The sequence below is a fragment of the Thrips palmi genome, unplaced genomic scaffold, assembly GCF_012932325.1.
Source record: "Thrips palmi isolate BJ-2018 unplaced genomic scaffold, TpBJ-2018v1 HiC_scaffold_18, whole genome shotgun sequence".
NCBI lineage: Eukaryota > Metazoa > Arthropoda > Insecta > Thysanoptera > Thripidae > Thrips > Thrips palmi.
The window spans coordinates 2465575-2488706 of record NW_023144627.1 but is presented as its reverse complement, the minus strand read 5'-3'; the positions used below and the strand labels follow the sequence as shown (position 1 = coordinate 2488706).

The 23132-nt window shown below is 43.9% G+C and overlaps 1 protein-coding gene across 1 annotated transcript; it reads left to right on the top strand.

Moving 5' to 3' along the window:
- The first annotated feature begins 10562 nt into the window (after positions 1 to 10562).
- LOC117644225 lies at positions 10563 to 16550 on the top strand. Its single transcript, XM_034383494.1, has 4 exons — positions 10563 to 10659; positions 11739 to 11900; positions 15012 to 15134; positions 16365 to 16550. Exons 1-4 carry the CDS (start codon positions 10573 to 10575, stop codon positions 16548 to 16550), a joined length of 558 nt encoding a protein of 185 aa, XP_034239385.1. The 5' UTR covers positions 10563 to 10572.
- Positions 16551 to 23132: the final 6582 nt, after the last annotated feature.

Sequence of the window (23132 nt, the reverse complement as noted above, 5' to 3'; positions counted from 1 at the left end):
CGACCCATGCAATTATGTCCCAGGGACTCCACTTTGATGGCTTGTGTCATGGAAAGTTACAAGGTAGGTTTACGCCAGACCGCGTCTTGTCGTAACAGGCTTCGCGATGTCTCGCTGCCTGCTCCTCCAATCCACGCCTGGCGTACCTACCTTGGCCTGCGGCGCTAGCCTGCCTGCGGCAGGCAATGGCTTGTCCGTTGTCGTTTTTTTTTAACTTGTTGAATGCTGGGGGGCTCCGCCCCCAGACCCCCCTACATTCTAGATAGAGTTGTTTTATCTACAGATAACACGATCTTGACCCTTGTCACTTTTTTGGCTGAGCGATAGCGAAGCCTGTTACTCCAGTGGGGTTGAAAAGTTTTTCCTGTCTGTCGGTCTGTCTGTCTGTCTGTGAGTCTGTGTGTCCGCACTACTCCTCCTGAACAGCTCGGCCGATCTCAATGAGATTTTGCACACTTTTTGGGTATGTCCTCGGCTCGGCACACGCGAAATTTCACTATCCTACAGCCTCGACAAGTTAAACAGTAACAAGGGTCAAGGTCGTGTTATCTGTAGATGAAGCAACTCTATCCAGAATGAAGGGGGGTCTGGAGCCCCCAGCATGCAACAAGGTAGAAGTAACCGATGATGGACAAGCCAATGCCTGCCGAAGGCAGGCTAGCGCCGCAGGCCAAGGTAGGTACGCCAGGCGCGGATTGGAGGAACAGGCCGCGAGACATCGCGAAGCCTGTTCCGACAAGACGCGGTCTGGCGTAAACCTACCTAGTAACTTGTCGTAGCTGGGGGGCTCCCCCCCTTTCTCCAAGACAGAAGTGCACTGAGAAAACCTTACAAACTATTTTGGGCCTTACAAAGAAAAGTAGTTTGTATAACAAAGTATTTTGAGCATACATAAGCTTACAAAGTAAATACTTCGTAATTTACGAACTATTTCTTCGTACAACAAAGTATTTTAGTTTGTTATATGTATGCTCATAATACTTCGTAAGGTTTTAAGAGTGTGGTCTATCTGCAGAAATCTCTATTTTTCGCCGTTTATTAGGTGTTTTTCGCCTATAAAAACTGAACCAGTTGAGCTAGGATGGTGAAATTTCGCGTGTGCCGAGCCAAGGACATACCCAAGACGTGTGCAAAATCTCACCGAGATCGGCCGAGCCGTTCAGGAGGAGTAGTGCGGACACACAGACAGACCGACCGACAGACAGACAGACAGACAAAACTTTTCAACCCCACTGGAGTAATAGGCTTCGCTATCGCTCAGCCAACAAGTTTGGCTTGGGGAGAAGTCCAGAGCTGCCTTTTCGGAATTTGTGTAGTGAAATTGAATATACGGAGGACATTTTTCGTTGCAGCATAAGTACCTTCGAAAGAAGTCTGGCGTATTGGTCTTCGGTTGAAATTAGCTCGAGACATGCCAAGCTTCGAATCCCCATCGACAGTTGGCAGCATTTTCGAACCACACCGCCACACTGGGGGCGGAAAGTTCGAGTATGTTCTCTTTGGACAATCACGGAAGTTACATTTGGGGTATTCCAAACGCTACGTAGAGCAATCCAACGAACGTGAACTTTTCGAAATGTGTGCGTTTAGTGGGCAATGGCCCTCCCTTACATCAGAAACAAACCCCATGTCGATATCTGCGCTCGTTTGGGCACACGAGTCAGAAGAAACGAAACTACCCCGAAACGTGAGAATCGCTCAGGTTAGCGCCGCAGGCCAAGGTAGGTGCAGACGCAAGGCGTGGATTGTCGAAATTGGCGCAGCATCGCGAAGCCTGTTACGACAGGACACGGTCTGGCTCTGACGTACACCTACCTTGTTAAACCCATGAATTTGTTTACCTCATTTCCTCTCAAATTATGGGCGGTCGTGGAACCTGGTAACGGTAGAATCAGCATTTCTTACCCGTTTCCGTTTTCTCTTCACTTTCTGCCTAAGTTACTTTAGTAGAAGAATTGGCTGACTGACAAACTATGTCTGCCAAAGGAGATCGCTAGTCGATGAAGCCGACAAGCAAGCGTCACTTGAGCTTGGTAAGTCATTTTTAGCAACTATACTGTTCGCGTTTCAAAGGATTCCTCTTTTGTTTGCGTCGCCTGGTGACTCTCGCGTGTTCATCTCTGGTTCGTCTGTGCGCCAAGCTAATCAGCTGTAAATGTTGGGGCGGTAACATTTTACGTTTATGTTAACTTGCTCGGGTACTGCTAGAAATAAGTGTCCTGATGCCACGCGCTCTTCGAACGTGCTTCCATGAACGAAATGCCGTCTCATTGTTTTCAGACTCGACAACAAGGTGGATCTGCTACGCCCACCTCCATGCCTATGATGTGGCAGCAATATTTTTTTAATTGTCTGAGCTATAGCGAAGCCTGTTACTCCAGTGGGGTTGAAAAGTTTTTCATGTCTGTCTGTCTGTGTGTCTGTGTATACACTGTTAGAAATTAGCTCCGAAATTTTATGGAGAAAAACCCTATAATCACGTTCATGGAGACTCCATTCATTTTCCATTTTTTTTCGGAGAGATTTTCTCAGGGTTTATACAGATGTTCTTCGGAGCATTCCTTGGGTCCAGAAAGGAGGTAAAATGCAAGTCTTTTCTCAGATATATTAAAGAAGACTTCGCTGAAGCATTTTTTGGTCTGAAATGGTCAAAGAAGGGAAAATCTCATTCGAGCTCATTTGACTAATATCCTGTAGCTTTCCCTTAATATTGTGAAAACTGAGCTCAAGAAGTAGGGGTTCACCCTTCCCTCAATTTTTAACTGGTTGCAAACCTTTTTTTCGTGTTTTTGTGATAGGCATATATTTTTGTTCAAAATTCCGAAATTTTTCGGAGAAAGCCCAGAATTTGCATTTATGGAGAGCTCCATGCAGAAGTTTCGGAAAAACTCCATGATTTTTCCATTTTTTTTTCGGAATTTTCTGACAGTGTATAGGGTAAGGTTACCAAACATGGATCACTTTTTAAATAATCTTCTCTGTATCGAAATTAAGTATGGGTTGACTACTATTTTTGAATCTAATACTGGTGTTTACCTTACTGGATGGCTACCAAAAATGGTACCTCTAGCTCGAGTACTTTGGAAGTTGTGAGGACAAGAAAATATGGCTATTTTTGCTGAGGTTAGGTTAGGGTGGTCCAATCATGGATCACCCCACCAGCGTTTAGACACAAAGCAAGGTATGCATTCAGTAGTCCCAAAATATCAAAGTAGTCCGTCCAAAGTGCACGATGAAAAATTTTGAAGTGACTGCGGTGATTGCTTGGTCCAGAATCAGGGGTGCAAAACTCACTTTTTTGAACGTCATTTTCCCATTGATTTTCGGGGGTCTGCTTTAGGTGTCTTTCTAAACGCAACCCTGCAGAGTAGAGAAAAGCAGTTGCAAACTTGTCAGCTTCACATCTAACAGTCAAAGGGTCAGTCTTGTAAGCAAGGAAAGACAGAAATTTAGAATCTGGTCACCTGGTCTTGAGTTATAGACCCTCAAACAGAAATGATCCATGTTTGGTACCCCGATCCATGTTCAGCTCGGCACTTTACCCCACACTACTCCTCCTCAACGGCTCGGCCGATTCGGCTGAGATTTCGCACGGTAATTAGGTATATCCTTAGTGATTCTAATGCCGGAAAATTTCCGGGGAAAAATGCAGAAAATTTCCGATAATTTCCGTATTTTTCCAGGAGCCTCGGAAACGATGGAAAAATTCAAAAAATGCGTATTTTGCATGTTAATGAAGTCACATGACAAAATCGCTGGATTCCTGTTATTTTTGAACACAAAAGTCAGTCGCAGTGAGTTGGTAACATTGTTTTTCGTGGCTTTCGTGGTTGTGGTCGTCTGCTGAAGCTTCTAGAAGGCAGTGAGGGGGATGGACACAAACGTGAGTGCATCGGTATAAGCAGTTGCCTTGTCTGGCGAGTGTCAGGTGTTGTCTCAAAAGTCCATCACAAGTGTCAGGTAAGCTAAAAAAAGAGTTGCTACGCTGCCCATCTTTTAAGTATTGATTCACTCTCCCCCGCCGATCTCGTCGCCGTCGCTAGATTTGATTTTGACTGCAAATGTCACAATGTGGATAGGGATAGGGGTGGATAATTAAGTATTGTCAATAAACAGCCCTACGGAAAAGTATTGCCTTCAGAACGGCGTATTGCCAAAACCACGGCATTAAACTAAGAACTTGACCCCTTGATTGGTTAAACGTTTATTGCCAAATTGTGGCAATACTCCAAAGTATCGCCAAATTTTGGCGATACATTTGTGTATTGCCGTTTTGAGGGCAATACTTTTCCGTAAGGCCGTTTACTGGCAATACTTAATTGTATCGCCAAAAAAGGTACCAAAAGTATCGCCATTGGATTTACAGTGGAGACAGTAGTGTTTCTAATTTTCCGGAAAGATTCAACTTTTCCGAAAATTTCCTGAAAAATAGGAAAGATACGGAAAAATTCCAGAAAAATTGAAAAATTTGGAAAAATAGTAAGTTTTGCTGCAAAAATGTCAGAAAACGTGGTAAAACGGTGGGGAAACTTGTGTGAGGTGCAGGAAAAGGAAAACAATTAACCATTTGTAATATTTGCAGAAGTATTGTGGATTAAATGGATTCAAATCAACAAAATCAGATTACGATGGAACAGTACAGGACAAAAGTACAGACAGTACCTTACCTGTCTCCACTGTAAATCCAATGGCGATACTTTTGGTACCTTTTTTGGCGATACAATTAAGTATTGCCAGTAAACGGCCTTACGGAAAAGTATTGCCCTCAAAACGGCAATACACAAATGTATCGCCAAAATTTGGCGATACTTTGGAGTATTGCCACAATTTGGCAATAAACGTTTAACCAATCAAGGGGTCAAGTTCTTAGTTTAATGCCGTGGTTTTGGCAATACGCCGTTCTGAAGGCAATACTTTTCCGTAGGGCTGTTTATTGACAATACTTAATTATCCACCCCTATCCCTATCCACATTGTGACATTTGCAGTCAAAATCAAATCTAGCGACGGCGACGAGATCGGCGGGGGAGAGTGAATCAATACTTAAAAGATGGGCAGCGTAGCAACTCTTTTTAGCTTACCTGACACTTGTGATGGACTTTTGAGACAACACCTGACACTCGCCAGACAAGGCAACTGCTTATACCGATGCACTCACGTTTGTGTCCATCCCCCTCACTGCCTTCTAGAAGCTTCAGCAGACGACCACAACCACGAAAGCCACGAAAAACAATGTTACCAACTCACTGCGACTGACTTTTGTGTTCAAAAATAACAGGAATCCAGCGATTTTGTCATGTGACTTCATTAACATGCAAAATACGCATTTTTTGAATTTTTCCATCGTTTCCGAGGCTCCTGGAAAAATACGGAAATTATCGGAAATTTTCTGCATTTTTCCCCGGAAATTTTCCGGCATTAGAATCACTAGGAGACAGGTAAGGTACTGTCTGTACTTTTGTCCTGTACTGTTCCATCGTAATCTGATTTTGTTGATTTGAATCCATTTAATCCACAATACTTCTGCAAATATTACAAATGGTTAATTGTTTTCCTTTTCCTGCACCTCACACAAGTTTCCCCACCGTTTTACCACGTTTTCTGACATTTTTGCAGCAAAACTTACTATTTTTCCAAATTTTTCAATTTTTCTGGAATTTTTCCGTATCTTTCCTATTTTTCAGGAAATTTTCGGAAAAGTTGAATCTTTCCGGAAAATTAGAAACACTATATATCCTCGGTTCGCCAGGGTGATTCCGTACGTAGGGGCCGTTTTAGCCACCTTAGGAAGTCACATAATCAATCTTGCTTGTTCGGCCTGAATTTTGCCTAGATGGCGTCAATAGGACACCAGGACGACACTGTGAGCGTGGGCGAGCTACAAGTTGACTTTCGTTTTCTCCCCCTATAAAATATGACGAAATTTACTGAAAATATGACGGAAATTACGCTCGACGGAAATTACAAACAGATGTTTCTAGCTCACTACAAATGCCCATCGCCTCAGAAATATGCTTTAAGTTTGGCACACTAGTCCGACGTCAAGACACGCCCTTTCACGTGTAGGATGACTTTCTTAACCCAATAGGAGAGGGGTGAGAGGGGCATACGGAAATTACATCAATTGTTACAACCCACCGTTTTCACACACAACTTCCACTCGCACACACAGCCCCCTTACTTTTTCGCCACCGGGATTCGTTCATAGGGTAAACAGACCGTGCTGATTCTAAATACGGCGGTGGTTTTCAGCAGGGAGCACTCCTAGTAGTTTTTATGGTGGTAACTTTGAAACTACTAAGTCAAAAGTCGGAGTACGGTGGACATTTTGTACGCGTTCTGAAAGGACACTTCCAATCAATATACGATCTTAAAATTCAAGCAAGATAGTCACTACACGTTAGAGATTTGATGGGTGTGTGTGAAATTCGAAGATTAGAATGGAACAAATGGTTACAGAGCCGCAAAGTTGGTGCAAGGTGCGAATGGACATGACGGAACTTACAAAATCGACCCTTTTGGCCCCTCTCCCGCGTCACATGTTGGCTTCGAAAGTCCATATACAAAGGGAACAAGCTAGTCTGGTGCCAAAAAAGATTCTTAAGTGCATAAATGGGCTGCACTCGAATAAATTTGCCCTGGGGAGGGTGTGGACACGAAAACGCCCTCTACGCGCGGAATCACCCGCCACACACCAAAATTCAGCATTCCACCTCAATCCATGTGGTCATTAAAGTCAAAGAACTTTAAAAACAGCAAAAAAAATTACTTTTCACTGGCATTTGTCATCATTCTAGATTTTACATCATTTCATATGTTTAAGAGGGTGCTGAAAATGAATATAGAATCCATTTCAACATACGAGCCAGGTTTCAGACCAAATGCGACAAAAGTTAGCCAGAATTTTGGGGGAGTCAGGAACCGAATGCGTCTTTATGTGTGATCAGGCCTCTTTCTCTTTGAGTGGCGATGTGTGGCGAGAGAGTCTGCCGAAGGCAGGCTAGCGCCGCTGGCCAAGGTAGGTGTAAACGCCAGGCGTGGACTGTCGGAACTGGCGCAGCATCGCGAGGCCTGTTACGACAAGCCACTGTCTGGCGTACGCCTAACTTGTTATTTTAACAAGTGAGCATGTGTCTCAACGCCTTGCTGCCCACTTTCATTAAGACTTTCCTGTATTTTATTATTTGTCTGCGGTCAAAGTAAGTAGTCCTTTTTAAGTATCTTTCAATTTCTTTTCGTTTCATTCCAGTTGCTGCTTGGTTCTGTTCTGTACGAGGTTCTGTACGAACTGAATAACTAGCTTTCTTTTCATGGTCGTCTCAATTTTGTTTGCCCTTTTTTCCTTCGTGTTCAATATTTCCAGCTTCCGGTTGTTCTCCGGAAAACTGTCCATAATAGAGCGTCATTTGTTTAACAGTCTTCACATCTCAGGGACAGAAGGGCGTTTTCTGAACGAGAAACGTGGGTTGGAAGATCGATTCCACGAAAAACAACGAAAAAGTAGCATGATTTTCGAATTTTGTTTCCTTTCCAGCGTCTGAAATGCGCCTCGAAAGATCGTACCGCAGTAAAAACGGTTCCTGGTTTTCTCAGGAAGTCCCTGAAAATCGCCTATGTCTTTACCATACACTTTTAAAAATCCACTGTAATATTACAACACAATATTCAACAGGAATGTTGTTATACAACAACATGTCTGTTTGGTGTCTAAACAGGATATCCATCCAATCGACAACTCTTAGGTTTTATTTCAACTTTCTTGTCTGGAAACAAAAATGTAATCGTGATTAAAAACAGTGATGTTGTCATTATCTTATGCATGTGGCCTTTAAGGTCATAACTTCAGGGTGTTCAGAGTCTGTGCACATTGCATTCAGCATAACTTTTTCTACAACTTGACAGTCCGAAAAAAAAATAAATGCACGTCTTTGATCCACATTTTTTTATTGCTGTCCCAAAACTGTCCGAATGTACCCCAATACTGTCCACTTTGGGACAAGTGCAGACTCTTAGAAAATTATCTCTCTTGACAAATAACGTGTCAAATGAAGTTTGAATGCTTCAGGATGTGATAGGCTACATACCAATGCACAATTTAGGCCTGCCCTGACCATTATAGCTCGTAAGCCCTTTGACGTAGAGCGCCAAGAAAAAATCCGTCCCTATGTGCCCAACCTTCCCTTATCGCTTATTTTTCCTGTTGTTGACGTGACTTTGTCACGCTATAATTTGATGTGTCCGACCATTACGTTTTCAGTGATCAGAGAAATCTCCACTTTCAACCAGCTGGCGGTTTCCCGGAATAAACAATAGCGCAGTGCGGAGGCCGGAAGTGCCGCTGTGACGCAGGGCGTGTGCGAAGTTTCAAATTACATGAGACGCAGATCGTCCGCGCCACAAGGACGATCAGATACAGTCAAAAATTAAGCATCCGTGCTCCCCTCCCCAAGGACCCCCGAAATTATCAGAAATGACGTCCGGGGCGCCAAAAAGTGTAAATTTGAAGCACAAATTGGCGCTGGCTTCTAGCTCGCTTCACTCGCCCTAAATCTTACTCGAAAATATGTGTCTTGTCTTTCTCTCGTTGAAAATCAATCAATCAAAATGTGTCACAGAGCGTACTAGATGAAGCCCGATAAGCGAGAAGCGTCGAAATGACGTATCCACGATGCCACTGATATTTCTGATGTGATAAGTTTCATACAATTTGCTGCGATAAAAAGGCTAGTGTGATCCTTCTAATTATCGCATCTGTGGCAGCAAAATAAAAAATTATCACAATTAAAATGCAATACGTAAGTCTCTTGGGTGTTGGCCGGTCTGGGCCCAGATTATCACAATTTTGGTGTGATAAAATGATAACTACGCCAATGAAGCGATAAATGCGCTAATGCCATGCAATAATAATACTTATAATGCAATAACTTTTTCATGGCGCTAATAACGAAATAAAAAATGTTGTCGCTTCTAAAATTAGTTCATTATTACACTTACACTACGAACCTAACTGTCTACTAAGTACAGACTTACAAATGCGTGCTTGGCCAAGTACACACTTACAAATGCATGCTTGCAAGTACACTCTTACAAACGCATGCTTGACGCATGGAGTTATACGGCCTCAAGCATGCGTTTGTAAGTGTCTACTTGCAAGCATGCATTTGTAAGTGTGTACTTGGCCAAGCATGCGTTTGTAAGTGTGTACTTGCAAGCACGCATTTGTAAGTGTGTACTAAGTAGACAGTTAGGTTTGCAGTGTATAAAAATCTGTGGCGTTTGGCTTTTAGCTCTCTTCGCTCGCGTCATCCGATATTGTCTAGTTGCTAGCATAGAAAGTTGGTGGAACCTATCTTTTGTCGGGTAAGGGTTTTGACAAAATCGGCAAGACGCCCTCCCCCCTGGTGTAAATTTACAAAGGGCTTCGTAAATTAACGACGGGCTTGCTCTACAAACAAAGAGTGTACATAGTACGCTCTAACTGGAGCATGCCTGCAAGCACGCTCTAGCTAGCGCATGCCTGCCAAGCATGCACTAACTAGTGCATACATGCCATGTACACGCTAACTGGAGCATACTCTGCAAACTCAAGTTTGCTGCACTCAAGAAGTGCCAGGCATGCACTTCTTGGTGCATGCCTGCAAGCACACACTTCCTGGTGCATGCCTGGCAGGCACACACTTCTTTTCTGCATGCCTGGCAGGCACACACTTCCTGGTGCATGCCTCAGGCACACACTTGCCGTCGCTTATGCATGCATACAAACAAGTGTGTGCCTGAGGCATTCACCAGGAAGTGTGTGCCTGCCAGGCATACAGAAAAGAAGTGTGTGCCTGTCAGGCATGCACCAGGAAGTGTGTGCTTGCAGGCATGCACCAAGAAGTGCATGCCTGGCACACACTTGAGTTTGCAGAGTACATTTAGTGCATAAGGGATAGGGCGTTGTCTGCATCAGGAAGCGTGTACATGGCATGTATGCACTAGTTACACTGTTTGGCAGGCATGCGCTAGCTAGAGCGTGCTTGCAGGCATGCTCCAGTTAGAGCATACTATCTATACTCTTTGATTTGTAGAGTGGTTTATCTGCGACGGGCTTTCGTTAATCTACGACGGACCTTCGTAAATAAACAAAGGAACTGTTGGCAATTTTTTTGGCCGAAGAATCCGTTGTTAGTTCCAGATCTACCATTACGAAGTTCTTTGTACATCGACGAAGGTTCTTTTTTTTATTAAAAATGTAAATTTAGGAAGAATCTTTGTAGATTTACGAAGGTGCTTCGTAAATTTCCTCTGTGATTGTAAAGTCGACAGAGGTCCTTTAAAAACTTTACGAAGGTTCTTGCATACATAGGCAGAGCCTCGTAAATTAACAAAGGAACCGTCGGCAATTTTTTGCCGAAGGATCCGGCCTTTATTCCGAACATTAATTTTTGCAGTGTTAACCTTTCACTCTCGGGTTGCGTGACCTGCTTTGACGCCCACGCGTTGCACGCGAAGTGGGGGGGGGGAGGGGGGAGGTGAGAGTTTGGCGCGTCGAAGCGGGCTGGACCACTTCCATGCCTGTGCGTGTCGCATCATGTCGCTGCTCTGTCTCTTCCTCGGCGGGGCACTTGTGCTCAGTGTTTTGCAACAAGTTCAAAGCAAATACATCAACTCATTTGCTGTACGTACATTGTTAGGGCGCTTGGAAAGGTCTGGGCGATTCGATACCGAACTATTCGCGCATCCTCAATGCTCGCCTTAGAGTAAGAATCGGGTAGAGACTCAGCGAGCCTATCCTCCTGTGCTTTCGGGGTGTGGACTTTATTGCCCCCTCCGGCGGCATCCGAAAAGCGCTGCGATGCGGTCCGAGATGAACATGGCGACATTTTTGTCTTTTAGTGATCGGAGACGTGAAATTTGTTGTGTACCGACTCAAACGAGTCTCTTCACAACCGTGCAAGCGGGTTTGCAATCGGACAAACCCACCCATTTCCAGTCAGCCCCGTCCGATGCGTGCGCGCGGACGTACACGTACACGGGTGATATTCACAGTGACGCCGGAATATTTTCCGAAGGTTTTTGGGAATGTCCAAAAGTGCACTGTAAATGTTTCTTTCCTACAGGACTTTTTGTAAATCAACGGTAGTTCGTCGTTAATTTACGAAGGTTCACAGTAAATTTACCAAAAAAATCGTAAATTTACAAAGTCTGTTGTAAATTTACGAAGGGCATCGTAAATTCACGACGGGCTTCGTTAATCTACGTGAATAAACGAAGGAACTGTTGGCAATTTTTTTGCCGAAGGATCCGTCATTAATTCCAGACCCATAATTACGAAGGTTCTTTGTTTATTAACGAAGATTCCCTGTAAATTTACGAAGGATCTTTGTCGATTTACGAAGATGCTTCGTAAATTTCCATTGTGATTGTAAAATCGATAGAGGTCCTCCAAAAAATTTACGAAGATTTTTGTATATTTCCGAAGAGCTTCGTTAATTAACAAAGGAACCGTCTGTAATTTTTTTTTTTGCCGAAGGATCCGTCGTTTATTCCGAACATTAAGTTTTACAGTGTGCCTTACCCTCCCTTACCTTACTACACCCTTTAAACCTTACGAAGTAAACATACATACGTACAAACTAATTTACTACTTTGTTATACGAAGATATATGTGTGCTCAAAATACTCTATTCTAACAAACTGTTTCGCTTTGTAAGGCCTGAAATAGTTTGCAAGGTTTTCTCAGTGTACGCATTCCAGGGCCCGTTCATTGTCGTCGCGCACACGATCGAGCCGTGTCCGTCGGACGGATCAGTGGTGTTGATGTTACGCCCAAGCCACTTCTACCCCGCCAGACCCTTCGATCGGCAGACGCTAACGGGGCAGATGTGGTCAAAGCACAATCTGACAGACAACCTTTTGGTAAGAACAAGTTATCTTGCGGCAGCGGTCCCAAGGAAGGGGAAGTGGTGTTGCGATGGTCTCCAGGGTTAAAATTTATCACGTAGCCTACCCACATTTAGCTTCAAGTTGGCTTCAAGTCGCTTCAAGTCGTCAACGGTGCACTAAAGTGCGCTTGAAAACAAAAAGTGAAACTGCTTTACCATTGAAATTGGCCTAAACTAAAATTTTTTGAGTCACGAGAGTTTCCGTCTGGGTTTCACTAGTAAGCGATTTTCCCCCGCGCACTTAATTTATCTTTCAGTACCATATTGAGCAAACGTAACGCACCCTCACAAGGGAACATATTTAGGTGATACACTCATCTGAGTGTAACATATAAGATTTAGAATGAACCTCAAAGTTGGTGCGAGGATATATATACACCCTTTCCCAAATTTTTAAACCTAATAAAGGGGTAAAATTAGCCTTTTTGCAGTGTACGGGTCGTTTCCGGACATCAAATAGGAAAATTTGAAGTCGAGTTTTTTATCATTTTCTACAATGTTTGGTCCCCTTCTGACGAAAATGAGAGAAAATTTAGGTCTGTTTCATATATTATCATATTTTGCACATATTTTGGTTCAACTGCCCAATTACGACCGAAAATCTGCTCGTTGCATGTAAAAACATGGGCCATTTTACCCCTTTTTTCGGTTTAAAAAAATGGAGGAGTGTGGATATGTATCTTGGCACCAACTTTGGGGTGCATTCCTAATCTAATACGTTATTCTTACGAAAAAAAAAAGTTTGGCTGAAATCTGAGTGTGCCACCTGAGTATGTTCCCTTGTCAGACACTGACGTAGCCCTCACCAAGCCCGGCGGGGAGCAGCACAACTTGGAATGGTGCTCTCTGGGGCAGTTTGAAACGGATGTGGATGGGGCAGTTAGAAACAAAACAATATCACCAGAAAAAAAACGTGTTCTAATATGGAAAGCGTGCATAATGATGAAAGTTCGTAGTACCAGATCGCATCAATGAAGACGTTGTATGTTTGACCTATGACTTCCATCAAAATGCAACATTTATAGACTTGCATGTTAAACTTTGCGGGACGAAAAACGTCTTTATTTCAACTCAATAACAGTTAAAGCACTGGTTTTCGGACAAAGGGGTGTACACGCAAAAAAATAATTTTCATCAGAGCTAAAAAATTAGCACCCGCACCAATAAGATTAGCTCTATAGGCGCAGCTAACTTTTTAACTGTGTGGCTAAAAAGTGTTAGCTGGGCGATTCTAGCAACGGGTCTAACGTCCTAGCTGGAACTGTAAGGAATCCCTAGTTGTAAACCAATCAAATCTTGCTGATGAACTACTTAAGTTGTCTACCCCCTGGGTATTCCGAGATGAAAAGATGAAACCATCATTACGAATAATGTCTACTCCTTGTGGTCTAACGGTCACGGACACATCTCAAACAGGACGCTGACGTCAGTGACTCTAGACGAGACGCGCTCACGAATCACTTAGCATTGCCTGCTGGAGTCAAGTGCCAGTCCAGCAGGGGAAGCGACCCGCCTCCTGGCAGGCACTTGTAGAAACGATGGCGCCCAGACTAGGTGAAAACGCATGCTACACCGTCACCGCGCGCGAGCGGCGGCGCGACGCGCGCAGCGCACTCTCGCGGCGATCTCCTCCTATCCGACGGCGACTGGACGACGATGACATCAACTGGTCTCGTCAGATCGCATTTAGCTTGCTTACTAGAAATTTTTGAAGGCTTGCAAACAATAGTTAGCAGCTCACGACTAGCAGTATTAACAAACAAAATTGGCTAAATCCGCCACAAATTTGTGTTTTGCGAGAGTGGTTGCTTGGCAGGTAACCAGCTAAACATCTGGCCGCGCGCACCTGAGGTCGCTTGTAGCTGTGCTAGTTTTTTAGCGCCCGTGCCAAAAACGATCTGTTAAAAAAATTAGCACGGGCCTGATTTACATTTTTTTTGCGTGTACTGTTATAATAACGAAATTACAAATTATGTTCCAAACTGCCCCACCCTTCCCTCATTCAGTGCACCCTCAGATTCTTATGATGGAAGGGTCATCGTAACATACGTTGAAATGAGAACATTCGTACTACAATACAATTCATGCGTAATACGATGAAATCATGCATACCTTATGTAGAAACATGAGTAACGATAACATGCATACCTCACGCTACACTGTTAAAAAAATCCATCTTCATTTTAAGAAACTTTTTTATGAAGCAGTTTACAAAGACTTTTTGGTAGTAAAAGTAATAAACTTTTTCTTCTTAAAAGTAAGAACCAAATTTGAAAAGTAATAATGTGTTTCTTAAAAGTTGATTTTGCATTTAAGAAGAATTAAACATGGAGTAGTGAAAAATTGACCGCCTTATGTTCGTTACGAGTTACACATTTTATGGTAGTAGTCAATTTCACAGCCGAAATTGCTTGGAAGCGTGGATGGAACTCGGTCTCGAACCCGGGATTCCGGATTACTGCACTGCGACGCTACCCACGGGTGAGCTCTGCGAGGCGGGCTCTAGGATGTGGATGACTCCAAGCCTCTCGGTGGAGACTCTGCTAGGCAGCGGAAGCGCTCGCCCATAAGGGCCTCCAAACACGACTTCACATGACGAAGATCATCCGAATTTGTTCTTTAAGTACACTGGTAGTGAAGCGTCCAATGATCACAATTTCAACTGGCAGGATGAGAATCAAATATGAAAAGTCACAGTGGTTTTGAATTTTAAGAAACAAATTATTGCATTTGGCAAACAATCTCAAATTTTATGAACCTGTTTTTCCATTTTAATAAAGTTTCTGAAAGTTACCAATATTTTCATTACTTGACAGAAATGTTTTGGTAAATGTAATAAATTTTCTTAAACTTCACAAACCTTTATGAGTTTTCATATCTTTTCAAAAGGTTATTAAAATTAAGATGTCATTACGTATTAAATTTAAGAATTTTTTTAACAGTGTAAAAACTAAGCATAGTACTGCAAATTTATGCGTACCTGACGATGAAAAACCATCGTAATACGTATTTAAAAACGATGATAAGATGTTGAGTGTGTGAGCTTGGACGGGGCAGGGGCATAAACACGACTTCATTTTTACAGGCACATGTCGACATGGCTGTTCGATCAAACAATCAGTGGAAAGACAACGCTTTTGTCTTCAAGTTCCCCAATTCGGGGTGTTCCGTCTTGAGAGATCATCTGCCAGACATGTGGCGCATCATGGTGAAGTACCTTGGGGCGAGCGCAGACAAGAAAGCGCCTTGCTTAATACCACGTGTACGTTTCGTGTACTTTCACTGAACATAGAAAGGTCATACTTTTGACCGCTTAAACGGTCTTACTGAAATGTACGATCGAAAAAGGGTCATACTGAAATGTAAGACCGAAAAAAGGTCATACTTCGATGTATGACCGAAAAACGGTCATACTTTAAAGTGTATCACGGGTAAAGGCTGATATATCCCCAAGCTAAACAATAGCCAGTCTCGCTGATGTCTGACCTTTTTTGGTCATACATTTAAGTATGACCGTTTTTCGATCATACATTTGTGTATGACCGGTCATACATTTGTGTATGACCGTTTTTCGGTCATACTTTTTGTATCACCGAAAATCGGTCAGATGTCTCACCCTTTGAATTTCAGTGTTGGAGTTTTATCTAAATGACTCGTGTTCCGTAGGGCCGTTCTCTAGCGGTCACGAACATGGCGAGCTGTAGCGCCAGCCTTCTTAGGTTTTGCAACCTAGGGTCTTTGTACTCGGCAAACTGACGTGTGTACATAGTACACTCTTATTAGAGCATGCTTCCAAGCACACTCCTATTTACAGCATACTTGCTAGGCACACGATAAAGAAGGGAGCACACTGCATGTACACGCTTAAAAAGAGTGTACCTGGCAAGTACACTTAAACTGGCCCATGCTTTCAGATAGGACTAATCGAGTGTATTTAAGCGTGTACTTGCAAGGTACACTCCTATTTAGCGTGTACATGTCGGGCACACTCTACTTTAGTGTGTGCCTGGCAAGTATGCTGTAAATAAGAGTGTGCTTGGTAGCATGCTCTAATAAGAGTGTACTATGTACACACTTCAATTTGCAGAGTACCGGCAAAATCGGGCTCCTTGTCCTCCGCCTAAAAAAAACTTTGACTAACCCATATATCACATTTATTACCCGATCGGCCAAAAAATAGAGGAAAGCGTCATCTGTGACAGGTCTTCACATTAACCGTAATTCCGCCGAGGCGAAAAAGTATTATTGGTTTCCCAGGAATTGCTTCCAAGGTTTCTAGTCAAGCTCAGATATCTCCCAATTCTCGTACTGTCCGATTCTCAAGATAAAATTAATTTTCGTTGTGAAGGCGTGCCCTTATTTTAGAGACGAGTCTGCTCTGACTTGATGACCAGCCAGGAAAACACGATTGTAACTGAGAATCACCTTTTTGTTGCAGGGACACGTCGTCGTGAAAAACGAGTCAGTGAGCTGGACGTTCCCTCACTTTCCAGTGATGCCCTACGGCCGCTACAAGTTCCGAGTCGTAACACGCTTCATGAACAAGGCCGCAGCCATTCCACTTTCCTGTTTAACAGTCGACTGTGAAATAATACCGAAGCCAACTGTAGAACCAAAACAATGAAACGACTGATTTAAGGAAAAACAAAAACTTGAAACATTTTTCCAAAGACAAACTGGAGTTAAGTACTGGGATACGTTACGGGGTCCAGCCTTGAAGCGGAAATGTAATGGGTAGTCATTGTGGAGGGGCTAGCCCAACCCACACAATTTTTGTTCGTTTTTTTTTTTCGGGGGTGCCGGACAATGAAGTAATATGAGACGTGAAGAAAAATCGAGACAAATGGCACTCTTATGAGTCGGTTTGAGTTCGCACGCCAGGCCCGGCATTGCACTTCGACCGCATTCAATCCTCCCTTGCAGCCGCCAAGGTAAACCGCATCCGATGTGCCCACTATGCTTTTAGCGCTATGGACCTCTCCTCTCGTGGTGCTGACAGGGCGAGGGCATTGAATCTCTCGTCGGGTCTGCATGTAGCATGCGCCCTCAATGCACCGGATGAGTCTGGGTGCACTGCTGCGGCGGGCCCGAGAGGGAAGCTCGGGGAAGGGGTACACCGCCTCTAAGGACGGTCTGTGAACCGCGGACTGTACAAGGTAGGTTTACGCCAGACCGCGTCTTGTCGTTAACAGGCTTCGCGATGTCTCGCTGCCTGTTCCTCCACATCACAGCTTAACTATAATTGTGTTGCCGGATCAGCTGATTGTCAGTTCGTGCGTGCTGTTCATGTGATTGGACGTTTTGTGACAGTTTCCCGACGTGTGGAAAGCCTCAAAGCTACCTCGTAGTTTATTTTGTCGTGGCCAAGCAGCTAGGGTCAGGGCGGGGAAGAACTGGACAGGGGAAGAACTGAACACCCCATGTTTTACTCCAAATGCTGTATGCACAGGCTTAACAACTATCACGTAATGAACTGCTGATGCCTCTGAACAACTTTTGATGGTTGTTATGCCTGTGCACACGTTCATTTAAATTTAATATGGGGTGTTCAGTTCTTCCCCTGTCCAGTTCTTCCCCGCCCTGACCCTAGAAGATCATGACTAGACTCACCAAGTCCGTCAACGCCGGCAGGTCGTCGAGATCTACGTCTTCACTTTCAAGTTCTTCGGACGGTGACAGACAAGCCTTTGTCAACTTCGTCGTGTATTTGTTTGATATTAAAATGGAACAGTGGCGTTGTTCCACTCACTCAGCCTAACCAACTTACCGGCAATGCGCAATTGAAAAAGGTACATTTTTAAAGGGATTTCCGTGCAGTGTTACATGGGGAGCAACCCTTGTACATTTGGTCACCGATATGTTGATGCCTCAACCTTAACTGATGTTTGGTGTGTGTCTGAAAATCCAGTGCCTTTTCTTTCCTACAGATGCCGAGACCAAGGCCTCCCCGCGTGAACGATGAGCGGAGGGAGTTTCTGCTTGCCTGTATGGAGAGGAATGTCTTGTTCAGTCAGAAAGTTTCGGTGTGCTATGGGAAGAGAGGACTACCGCAATGAGTGGGAAAAACTGGCTGCTTTGCTCAACGAAATCCCTCGTGGGGCTTATAAAGATGAAGCCAAATGGAAAACCGTATGTATGGCTTATTTTACCTAATCCGTCGCCTATCATTCCTGATCTTAATAACGTGACCTTTATTTCTATTGTATGGTGCATGCAGTACTGGTCGGACCAACGGGACGCAGTTAAACTAAGAGGTCAAGAGTTGCACCTTTTTAATGGACGAGGAACTGGCGGAGGGCCCCCTACAGAGCAACTAACAGACTACCAGCAACGTGTGTTGACATGTATGGGTGGATGGAAGAGAGTTTTTGGGTTCACTGCTGTGAAGGATCCAAGGTATGTATTATTGCTTAAGACAGTGATAGTTAATACACTTAACTATCCTTTTCCTAAAAGCCATTGGTTGTTTCCTGTTTCAGATTGGGATTGATGCATCAGCACAATTGTCCACAATCACGAGAAAAAGCAGAATTGTTGTAAGTTATGCAGGTTGAAGTCACTTCATAGTCTGATGTGGGATCGGTAGCAAATAATATTGTTTTCACATAGCAGGCAGCGACTAATAACACGGTAAAAACAAAACCTGGGATTCCCAGGAGCCCTATGTTATAAGGTATAGGAGTTTCCGGGAGATTCCTGGGATTCCTAGGAAGCGTTTTTACCGTGAACTAGCCAACTACTGTTTGCCTCATAAGATATTTAGAATAACGGTTTATTTAAACCTCATTGCAGGATTACTATCTTACACCAAAAAGTCCACCCAGAAGGGACCAGTCCAGAGGGAGACGCAGCAGGACAAAATCCAGAGGGAGACGCAGCAGGACAAGATCCAGAGGGCGACGCAGCAGGACAAGATCCAGAGGGAGACAGCACAACCAGATCCCGACGCAGCAGATCAAAATCACATTCTTCACTCAGATCTGTGGCCCTTCCCCCGATGACGACATTCCTGTTCCTCCCGGGCGGGCTGGATGGCCGAGGTCGCTCAGGTCCCTGACCCCAAGTCCAACTTGTGCTGGTGCTGGTTCGCGTCCCCAAGTGACTCTAAGGACGACCAGTGACGGTGTCGTTTCACACCGTGCTCGGGTCTTGGGCACTCTAAAAAATTGTCGTATAATTACAAACAAATTGTGGATGAACTGTATTGTAAAGTTGAAATAATGACAGTTGTTGTAAAGATACGAATAAAAATGGGATAACTATATTGTTTAAATGAAATTACTACTCTTATAACTAGGGGTACGCACCGTTTAGTGTGGGCGCGTAGTGTGGCTGAGCGATGCGAATTTGTGCACTTCGGACTTTGCTAAAGTAGACGAAATGTGCAGCTTGTGGGCTCATATTGAGTGAAATGTAGGTCTGGGGATAAATGGGAGTGATTTTCGTTATCAGCACACAAGAAACTGAACGTGAAACTCAATTCCAAAATTTTGGTCAAAAATTGGTCAAAATTCGGTAATGCGTGAGTCTGGGAAAAATTTGGAAGTCATTTTTGAGTTCAGCGCACCAAAAACTGCAGGAAACAATATAAAACTCGATTTGAAAATTTTGGTCCAAAATGACCTAATTTGGGATTAAAATATAAGTCTGGAGTCGAAATGGAGGTGATTTTTGTTATCAGCACACAAAAAACTGTTGGGGATCAACATCAAACTCAATACAAACATTTTGGTCCAAATTTGGTAAAGGGCGTGAGTCGGGGAAAAAATTTGGAAGTTATTATTGAGTTCAGCTCATCAAACACTGCAGGAACCATATAAAACTCGACCCGAAAATTTTGGTCTGAAATCACCCAATTTGAGGGGAAAAATAAAAGTCTGGAGTAGAAATGGAAGTGGTTTTCATAATCAGCACTAAAAAAACTCCAAGAATCAATGTAAGTTTCGTTTAAAAAAATATTGATAAAAAATTTGATCAATAATAGGTAAAGAATGGGTCGGGGTTGGTCTTCATGGATCCCCTTTGTCGTTACCAATACCCTGATGCCACACCAATGCGATTCCTTCAGTCGAGTAACATTCCATTGCCAGCATAGAATCGCTTAATTAGCTACTCGTCTGCTTGACTCACTATTCGATACATCTTTTTTTCAAACTAATGAATTCACAAATTTATTCGTTATATTGGAGAAGCCTTTTGTCATATTTTAAATTTTAAAAACCAGTGAATTAAACAATATAGACTGGAATATGTAATCATAGTTTTTATCAAGCGACTCAGTTTAGGGCAGGCTGATCTGAAGCATTCGACGGAGACCAAGTTTTGTCAAATTCAGTGAATCGTCTCATGAAGTAAAATGCAGAGGCCACTTGTTGCTCAATACCCCAAATTTAATTTCCCTTTCATGCCTTGTGATATTTTATCTTCAGAGAAAAAGAATACAGTATAGTTTTAACATTGGGCTTACATTCAGAATCCCAGCTTTTAAATCATTACCAATACTTAGTTCCAGTTGACGGACACAAGCTTTGGTGAAGTGAAAGGAATCGTCCCATTAAATGCAATTACCAAGTCACCCACCGCTCAAAACCTGAATCGTCTCATTGAACCCAATATCAGTTTAAAATCTGTTAGCACTAAATATATGGTTTTTTTATTGCACTAAATACATTTATTTATGGATTCTTTTAATCAATAGATGTTAGTACTAGAATATTTATGTTAGCTTGCAGCATTGCAATGGAATGTCATTAACTGAGAAAAACCCAAGACAATTAACATGTCTTCTAATTTCAACAGAAGTTATTCGTGCTTTTACCTGATTTGATTTACTACGAAATTAAAAAATAAGGATAGTATCAGAGAGAATAAAATGAGTAGATGCACACAAAGGCAAAGAAAACATTCTATTTACAATCCACAACTACACTCACAGTGCACTGACCTGAAGAAAGATTTCCCCTGTGACGGGGGAGGGGGAAGAGGGGAACGAAACACGCAAACCATTCTCACATTCAGTTTTCGTATTTTTCTCTTTTGACACTCCGGAAGGGATTCAATCATGCTAGAATGTTAAAAAACTATCTCAGTATCTTTTTGAGAACCTCTTTGCTCTTTAGTTTATTTAATTGCAAAAGTGCCGTCTCGTCTTGCAGACGGCTTGGAAGCGCGGCAGCCGGTATGAGAAAATTTGGGCAGCCAACGCTGCTACCAACCTAACAACGATAAAAACCTAGTTCAAAACGATGTTTTGAATATTTCAAACGATGATAATTGTTGATCTAAAATAAACTCCCCCTGTGGGACACTTTTAAGATGTTTAGTACGAAATTTTTGGGAAAAATTGGTGTGAGTTGCTGAGAAACGTGAGCGTGTACGCTACAGACTCACAGACGGACAGACAGACTCACGACCAGTCGGTTTTTGGAGCGCCCAAACACGACAAGGGCTTCGCTATCGCTCAGCCAATAAAGATACGATTAAGTTTTACTCATCATCTGGACAATCCTCAAGGACAATAACCTGGAGAAAATCTACCCAGAATAACAGGAAAAGTAGCGATTTACATCGGCAACTTCGGCCCGTCCCGTACAGTAAGATACGTACGAATTTCGCCTATGTTTGACCCTGACGGGAATTAAACCTGAGTCTGGGGTTAAAATAAATGTCGTTTTCGTCATCAGCACCCTCAAAAACGTCAGAAACAATGCAAAAACTCGAATAAAAAGAATGTTCAAAAAATACCCCGCTGGGATTTGAACCCGGGTCCGAACTTCTCCGATTCTCTCGAAACTGGCACCATTGATTTTTTCTCGTCGCCCCGATTCCAAAAATACCCCTACATGCCGTGCTAGCTGTATCCGTTGCCGAGATCCTCCTCGACCCCATGTAGACCATGATGCACCTGCAGCAGCGTCCCCGGGGCTCGGATCGGATTTGCTGCCACCGGGCGGTTCTTAGGGTCACCCAAGGAGGCTGAATACCAAATTTGGTCAAGATCGGACGACGGGAAGTCCTCGGACGGACGGACGGACGAACGGACGCACAGCAGGGATCATACTATATGCCCGTCCCTCCGTCATTTTTTTTTACAAATAACAGGAAAAGTAGCGATATACATCGGCAACTTTGGCCCGTCCCGTACATTAAGAAACGTACGAATTTCGCCTATGTTTGACCCTGACGGGAATTAAACCTGAGTCTGGGGTTAAAATAAATGTCGTTTTCGTCGTCAGCACCCTCGAAAACATCAAAAACAATGCAAAAACTAGAATTAAAAGAATGTTCAAAAAATACTCCGCTGGGATTTGAACCCGGGTCCGAAGTTCTCCGATTCGCTCGAAACTGGCACCATTGGTTTTCTCTCGTCGCCCCGATTCCAAAAATACCCCTACATGCCCTCCTAGCTGCATCCGTTGCCGAGATCCTCCTCGACCCCATGTAGACCATGATGCACCTGCAGCAGCGCCCCCGGGGCTCGGATCGGATTGGCTGCCACCGGGCGGTTCTTAGGGTCACCCAAGGAGGCTGCATACCAAATTTGGTCAAGATCGGACCTCGGGGAAATCCTCCCGGACGGACGGACGGACGAACGAACGAACGGACGCACAGCAGGGATCATACTATATGCCCGTCCCTCCGTCATTTTTTTTACAAAAAATAAACGGGACGGGCCAAAAATGATGGCGAGAAGTAAGGCGAAGGAGGTGGCGGCCATGGCGGAGGCTTTTAAAGATGCGGTGGCGGCAAACCCCCACCTGAAGGCCTACATACGCCTTGAGGCGGTGAAGGACCGTGACCGTGGCCAATGTGCCCCTTAGGCGAAGGCCAAAATCACCTACTCAGATCCCCCAATTCTCGTCTTTGGCACTCCGGTGGCGCGGCGGTGTGCACAGTGGGCCAGAAGACCGGTGGAGGCGGCCAAAACTCCAGACGCGTTTTGAGCTCTAGAGTCGCTAAATGGGGCTGGCACGTTGGGTTCGAGTCCCATTTAGCGACTCTGGATCTCGAAATGCGTCTGGAGTTTTGGCCGCCTGCACTGGTCTTCTGGCCCACTGCGCGGCTTGTCAGGTCTGCTGAGCACGCGTCCGTCTGTCGACCTGATAAGGCGTCTACTGTACACATCTGACGTGCTCATATCGTCTCTTCGGCTCCCGAAGACGATCTTGACCGAACCAACAAAAGACATGAAGCAGCTGCTTCAGTT

Bases quoted from the DNA above. Each gene is read 5' to 3' on its own strand.
- LOC117644225 (XM_034383494.1), top strand. From the start codon at position 10,573: ATGTCGCTGCTCTGTCTCTTCCTCGGCGGGGCACTTGTGCTCAGTGTT. The intron at 10,660-11,738 runs GTACGTACATTG...TACGCATTCCAG, and splicing joins AATACATCAACTCATTTGCT to GGCCCGTTCATTGTCGTCGC. The intron at 15,135-16,364 runs GTGAAGTACCTT...TTTTTGTTGCAG, and splicing joins CAGACATGTGGCGCATCATG to GGACACGTCGTCGTGAAAAA.